The following is a 7,500-nucleotide window of genomic DNA, read 5'->3' on the forward strand; positions in this document are numbered from 1 at the left end:
CTGTGGCGCCACAAAACGGGAGTGATGAAGCTAAAATGATCGAGGTAAATCTTTCTTGATATTTGCTGCTATTCTTCGCGCCCATCACTTGTTTTTGGTAGTATTTTGATGTGAATGTCGCGTACACTCGAACTGGGCCGCCGTGTAAACTGCTTTGAAGTCATGTGCTCCTGCAGCTGTTGTCACCTCGCCTGCTGACTATGACCTGCTTTTGTCTTGGCGACTCTTAACCTTTCGCCTGGACTAAATATCAAAACTCACCTCGTTTCTTTTCTTCGTTTTTCTTTTGCTTTCTTCTTCACTCTTTTGACGCGCACCTGACCTTGTCAGCCATGCCATGTGGGACTTTTTGGAGGCCTCACTTTGACTGTTACCTGCTCTACTGTCCGGCCTGTCATCAGCCTGACTATATTTAGTTCCCTCCTGCAGTGCTACCGGAATCATTATAAATATAGATTTTGTATAACTGAAAGTGAAACTATTCTTGCCTTTGATCACCATAATATTGGCGCCAAAAGTTTTTCCAAGATTGTGCATTTAAAAAAAAAAAATGTTTTTTTTACCCAAAATGATATAATATCAATAATTTGCATCATAGCATCTACTTTATATTTGCTAAAAAAAAATTGGCCACATGACATGATGCAAAGGTGCTTCTTAATGAGACAAAATAATGTGCAAATGTACAGTACAGGCCAAAAATTTGGACACACCTTCTCATTCAATGCGTTTTCTTTATTTTCATGACTATTTACATTGTAGATTGTCACTGAAAGCATCAAAACTATGAATGAACACATGTGGAGTTATGTACTTAACAAAAAAAAGGTGAAATAACTGAAAACATGTTTTATATTTTAGTTTCTTCAAAATAGCCACCCTTTGCTCTGATTACTATTTTGCACAGTCTTGGCATTCTCTCGATGAGCTTCAAGCACACCTGTGATGTGAAAACCATTTCGGGTGACTACCTCTTGAAGTTCATCAAGAGAATGCCGAGAGTGTGCAAAGCAGTAATCAGAGCAAAGGGTGGCTATTTTGAAGAAACTAGAATATAAAACATGTTTTCAGTTATTTCACCTTTTTTTGTTATATATTATATACAGTATATATAACAAGTTTTATATTGTATTTTCTTCAAAATAGCCACCCTTTACTCTGATTACTGATTTGCACACTCTTGGCATTCTCTCAATGATCTTCAAGAGGTAGTCACCTGAAATGGTTTTCACTTCACAAGTGTGCCTTATCAGGATTGATTAGTGGAATTTCTTGCTTTATCAATGGGGTTGTAAAGTTAACAAGATAATAACACGTCAACTGTAAGTTCCTCTAACGGCGATCATTTTTTAAACGCGCGATTAATGTTTTTGACCCTCGGACCGTTCCGTAGCTTGGGGAAAAGTGTAATAGCGTCTGGTTACTGGTGAGTCACAGGCTCGAAAATAGCCAGCAGAACTGCACAAAGAAATAGGGACCTGATGGAAATCTCAGATCCAAAGCCAAATTCCTCTAATCAACCCTGGTAAGGCACACCTGTGAAGTGAATACCATTTCAGGTGACTATCTCTTGAAGCTCATTGAGAGAATGCCCAGAGTGTGCGAAAAAGTAATCAGAGCACAGGGTGGCTATTTTGAAGAAACTAGAATATAATATTGTTTTTTTTTGTTAGATTTGAAAAGGCGGGAGAAACAAGACTTGGCAGCGGACACGTCACCTTTACAGGCATCCAAAAAAAAGGCGTTTCCCCCTCATGTTCAGGATTTGACAGCCTGTCCTTTTCACTCAAAATGGCCGTGGTGAGGCTGTTAGTGCTGTCTTTTCTCCATGCATATGTTCTTGGACTGCAGCCCACCATCATTTCACAGCAGGCATCAAACCCTCCTCATGGAGAACAATCTCCTTTCGAGACGGGCAATCTGTCCTTCCCCTGGAGCCGCCTTCGCCTGCCAAGGTAATCTCCATCCCATATTTACCCGTCATTAAAAGGAAATTGGCAGGACTGTATTATCAAGTATTTTTCTTCCTATAGGTACATCATTCCTCTTCACTACCACATCTTGGTGCACCCAAACCTCACCAGTCTCCGTTTCACCGGCTCTGTCACCATCCAAATTGACGTCCAGAACAACACAAATTGGGTTGTGCTACACAGCAAGGATCTGCAGATCTCCAAGGCGACCATATTGGATCAGAACCTTGCTCATCTGTCTGAGCAGGTAGTGTTGAACACAAAGCAGTCCGATTGTAGTACATGTGGATCCGACTTCTCCTTGTGTTCCAGGTGCTGCCGTGTCTGCACAACACTGCCCATGAGCAGATAGGCATTTTCTCTCCCCGGGTGCTCAGCAGCGGGCAGAAATATTACCTGTATATTGAGTTTGGAGCAGAGTTGGTGGAAGGCTTTCATGGTTTCTATAGAAGCACCTATAGGACCAGTTCAGGAGAGAGGAGGTAAGAAGTACATCGGTCGTTCTACCGAATCGGTAACATTTGCTTGTAACTCAGTTGTTTTTCAACTCTACTGTACTGTAAATTCGATAATACACATATTGCACTACTCAAAACGTGTATTGGCAAATCTTGTTTTTGTACAAGGTCGCTCTAATGCTGAAAATAATGGCACTTTTTCCATAGTTCTAGACCAGGGGTGCCCATTACGTCGATCCCGAGCTACCGGTCGATCGTGGAATGGTGTGTCTGTCGATCACCAGCCAGGCATTAAAAAAATAGACCTAAAAATTAGCAATCATCAATATTCACCACTAGAATAAAAACAAAGGACCCATATTTCCCTCGCCCGGACGCGGGTCACCGGGGCCCCCCTCTGGAGCCAGGCCCGGAGGTGGGGCACGATGGCGAGCGCCTGGTGGCCGGGCCTGCCCCCATGGGGCCCGGCCGGGCACAGCCCGAAGAGGCAACGTAGGTCCCCCCTCCAATGGGCTCACCACCCATAGCAGGGGCCATAGAGGTCGGGTGCAATGTGAGCTGGGCGGCAGCCGAAGGCAGGGCACTTGGCGGTCCGATCCTCGGCTACAGAAGCTAGCTCTTGGGACGTGGAACGTCACCTCGCTGGGGGGGAAGGAGCCTGAGCTAATGCGCGAGGCGGAGAAGTTCCGGCTAGATATAGTCGGACTCACTTCGACGCACAACAAGGGCTCTGGAACCAGTTCTCTCGAGAGGGGCTGGACTCTCTTCCACTCTGGTGTTGCCAGCAGTGAGAGGCGACGGGCTGGGGTGGCAATTCTTGTTGCCCCTCGGCTCAGAGCCTGCACGTTGAAGTTCAACCCAGTGGACGAGAGGGTAGCTTCCCTCCGCCTTCGGGTGGGGGGACGGGTCCTGACTGTGGTTTGCGCTTACGCGCCAAACGGCAGCTCAGAGTACCCACCCTTTTTGGATTCACTCGAGGGAGTACTTGAGAGTGCTCCTCCGGGTGATTCCCTCGTTCTACTGGGGGACTTCAACGCTCATGTTGGCAACGACAGTGAAACCTGGAGAGGCGTGATTGGGAAGAATGGCCGCCCGGATCTGAACCCGAGTGGTGTTTTGTTATTGGACTTTTGTGCCCGTCACAGATCGTCCATAACGAACACCATGTTCAAACATAAGGATGTCCATATGTGCACTTGGCACCAGGACACCCTAGGCCGCAGTTCCATGATCGACTTTGTAGTTGTGCAGTGTTTCCCACACATTCATTTATTTGTGGCGGCCCTGTCACGCCAAATTTCTTCCCTCTACAAAAACCTTCCCTCCCCCATTTACTTCCGGGGCTGCGTCCAATAAAATCACAAAGTTGCCGGGGGTCCTTAACCTGCACGCGACTGTCCTGTTTCGCGCCTGTACAAAAAAAAAACAGTAATCGATTTCTACAGATTCCAGCAGCTGTCAAAGACGAAGTATCCTTCCAGCGACGGGCAGTCAAAGCCGAAGTGCTATCGATCGCTGTCAATGACGTAAGAGGAAACATGACCACGGAAGTAAATGGGGGAGGGAAGGTTTTTGTAGAGGGAAGAAATTTGGCGTGACAGCCCGCCACGAAAGAATTAGGTTTGCCACAAATAGATTTTTTTTCTTTTTTTTTTGTCCTGTTCAGCTTCTCAGGCAAATCATATAGTAGATGTAGATGCCCATATCGGCTGTTCAGATTTACTTTACAAAAGAGAAGTGTAGGATACTTCTTTTGTTGCCTTATTTGTATTTGACTTTATTAAACGTATTTATATTATCATTTGGTGCAGCTGGGCCGGAGCAGGAGGGGATAGAAAGAGAGAAATTATTATGTTGCTGGTAAATAATATGGTTGTAGTAGTAGGCTAAAGTTAAATTATTTAGTATGCACTAATTAAAGGGGCAGAGCTTTAAGAGACATTTTAGCTTTTATATTTTATAAGATATATTTTTTGTAAGAACCACAATTAATAAATATATTTCAGTGAATAACTTATTGTTCAAATCTATAAATATGTACATAAAGTGTTGTAATTATATTGTAAAATGGATGGATGGATGGACGTTTAAAACAAAACTGTTATTATTAATTAGTAAGTATACATTTTTTGAGACTTTTTAGAGAAAATCATATTGTAGTAAATTATGCAAATTACTCGATGATGTCATGGTGACCACGCCCATAGCCACGCCCCCACCGCCAAAGGTATCTTTTTTTTTTCTTTTTCTTTTTTTTTTTTGTGTGTCCTGCCCAGCTTTTTAGGCAAATCATATAGTAGATGTAGATGCCCATATCGGCTGTTCAGATTTACTTTACAAAATAGAAGTGTAGGATACTTCTCTTGTTGCCTTATTTGTATTTTGACTTTATTAAATGTATTTATATTATCATTTGGTGCAGCCGGGCCGGAGCAGGAGGGGGTAGAAAGAGAAAAAAAGGAAGACAGAGGGGGGGATTGTGGGGACAAGAGGGGGATTAGACAGAGAGACAAAAACAACAACAGCAAACACAACAACAACAGAGCAACATCAGCAAATACGACATGTACAAATATGATGGTAAAAGTAATAGCAAATAAGCAGTTAGCGAAAATAAAAAATAATACAGAAATGACAATGAGCATTATTACACTAAAAATGGAGCAATATGAATACCAATAGAAATAGTGCTATTGATAATAAACAATACCCATACTTTTCCTTTATTATCAACAATACAATTGTTCAAATGCAACAATACATATACGTAATGATAACTTGAGATATGAGAGAATGCAGAAAAATGGAGGGGAAGAAAGAGAAGCAACCTACTTTTTTTCTCCTCCATTTGAAAAAGTGGACGTTATCAGCACTACTGTCTGATTCCAATCAATGCAAGTCATCAGAATCAGGTAATACACCAACTTATATTATTGTCTTCATGAAAGAAAGGAATCTATATGTGTTAAACATGCTTGTATTATCATTATACACCTTCAACTTGTTAACAAAAACATATTTTTCATGAGAAAAATGCAGCGGGTGTGGCAGGGAAATGCTGCAGCCTTCCAGTTAAGCACACCAAGTCTTTTAGCCAACAAAGTAGTGAATTCCCCCAGATTCTTTTTGGATTTGCCAAGAGAAGATGACAGAGGGGCTACACCGAATAGTTCGCTTAGAGGTTTCGGCTCAATCTTTTCGCCAATTACCAAAGACAAAGTATCTGTCCAATAGCTGCACAGGGATGGGCAGAGCCGAAACATAGGTATTGAGTTAGCTGGAGACTGTTGGCACCAATCACACCATTCAGATATTCCACCATACATCTTACAGTGTTGTACAGTGAGACAAAAATACTCGCAAATGCGCCTAAAAATAGACATGCGACTTTATAAAAAAATAAAAAATAAAAATGTGGCACATGTGCGAAAAGGGATTTCAACCCTTTTATCGCATTTTGGTCCAAAAGTAAATCCATCCAAAACTAAAGTAGAATTTTCGTCAATCTGTGTAGCATGTTTGAAATCAATTTAAACCATAACCGAATGATTGACCACTCCATCCCACCTGCATGGCCATGCAGGGCAGCGGGGCTACGTCTCCAAGCTCACACACACAGTTTTCCAACAAGGATTAAACTAGATCTTAGTTGAAGGAACTGGTCAGTAAAAGACAACACTTTTTTCACCACCACTTGACACAAACTGCACTGGGCGCTCGTAACTACGAGGGTCGGAGGGAATATTGAGCAACAAATCAATGATGGAAGTGACAAACTAGTGGACTAGCTGGCGTCAAACGTCACTAGGCAACAGGCCCCGCCTTTTAAAAGGCACACGTACGCACTGAAACTTATCTTAAATGCGTTATGCCAGATATTTGAAATTTATTTTTTAAGTAACTCATTAAATTCCCTACTAACTAATCACATTTTTAAAGAGTAATTCCGTTAGTAATTCAATTACTTTTTGGGTAAATTAACAAGTAATTGTAATTAATGACTTTTTAAATCAATTTTCAGAACACATCCTGGCTAACATCTTTGCGTGTGTGTCCTATAATAATGTTTACCTATAAAAACAACATTGTTAAAGGTCAATTTGTTCATGTTGATGCTGACCTTTAACACGTTCTCTTAAACCAGTGCACTTTATTTCACATTTTATTCTTTTGTGTTTTTGTTAGCTAAATAATTGAGCATAGCTAAATGTTTTTTAAAGAAGATTGGAGATTATATTTGACTTTTCTTATGTTATTTTCAAGGATTTTTCTTTTTTCTTATCTCCACACACCTCTTAAAGGCCTACTGAATCCCACTACTACAGACCACGTAGTCTGATAGTTTATATATCAATGATGAAATCTTAACATTGCAACACATGCCAATACGGCCGGGTTAACTTATAAAGTGCAATTTTAAATTTCCCGCTAAACTACCGGTTGAAAAACTCCTTTGGATATGACGTATGCGCGTGACGTAGCCAGTAGAACAGAGGTATGGCTCCCCCATTGAGGCCAATACAAAAAGTTCTGTTTTCATTTCATAATTCCACAGTATTCTGGACATCTGTGTTGGTGAATCTTTTGCAATTTGTTTAATGAACAATGGAGATTGCAAAGAAGAAAGTTGTAGGTGGGATCGGTGTATTAGCGGCTGGCTGTAGCAAAACAACAAGGAGGACTTACTTGGATAGCAGACGCGCTAGCCGATGCTAGCCACCAACCGATGCTAGCCGCCAACCGCATCTGTGATCGGGTGAAGTCCTTCGTCGCGCCGTCGATCGCTGGAACACAGGTGAGCACGGGTGTTGATGAGCAGATGAGGGCTGGCTGGCGTAGGTGGAGCGCTAATGTTTTTATCATAGCTCTGTGAGGTCCGGTTGCTAAGTTACTAAGTTATCTTCAGCGTCGTTAGCAACAGCATTGTTAAGCTTTGCCAGGCTGAGAATTATTAACCGTGTAGTTACATGTCCATGGTTTAATAGTATTGTTGATCTTCTGTCTATCCTTCCAGTCAGGGATTTATTTATTTTGTTTCTATCTGCATTTGAGCCAGATGCTATCACGTT

At 41.9% G+C, this 7,500-nt stretch overlaps 1 protein-coding gene across 1 annotated transcript in view; it reads left to right on the forward strand.

The window, feature by feature from the left end:
- erap2 (endoplasmic reticulum aminopeptidase 2) overlaps positions 1 to 7,500 on the forward strand; it is a 44,494-nt gene that overhangs the window by 83 nt on the left and 36,911 nt on the right. Inside the window, exons 1-4 of the mRNA XM_062050851.1 lie at positions 1 to 44; positions 1,674 to 1,955; positions 2,034 to 2,220; positions 2,286 to 2,455. The exon at positions 1 to 44 is cut by the window's left edge and continues 83 nt beyond it. Coding sequence (XP_061906835.1) covers positions 1,792 to 1,955; positions 2,034 to 2,220; positions 2,286 to 2,455 — 521 coding nt within the window. The 5' untranslated portion in view covers positions 1 to 44; positions 1,674 to 1,791. The remainder of the gene's footprint in view (positions 45 to 1,673; positions 1,956 to 2,033; positions 2,221 to 2,285; positions 2,456 to 7,500) is intronic.

This window comes from Entelurus aequoreus, linkage group LG06, assembly GCF_033978785.1.
Source record: "Entelurus aequoreus isolate RoL-2023_Sb linkage group LG06, RoL_Eaeq_v1.1, whole genome shotgun sequence".
NCBI lineage: Eukaryota > Metazoa > Chordata > Actinopteri > Syngnathiformes > Syngnathidae > Entelurus > Entelurus aequoreus.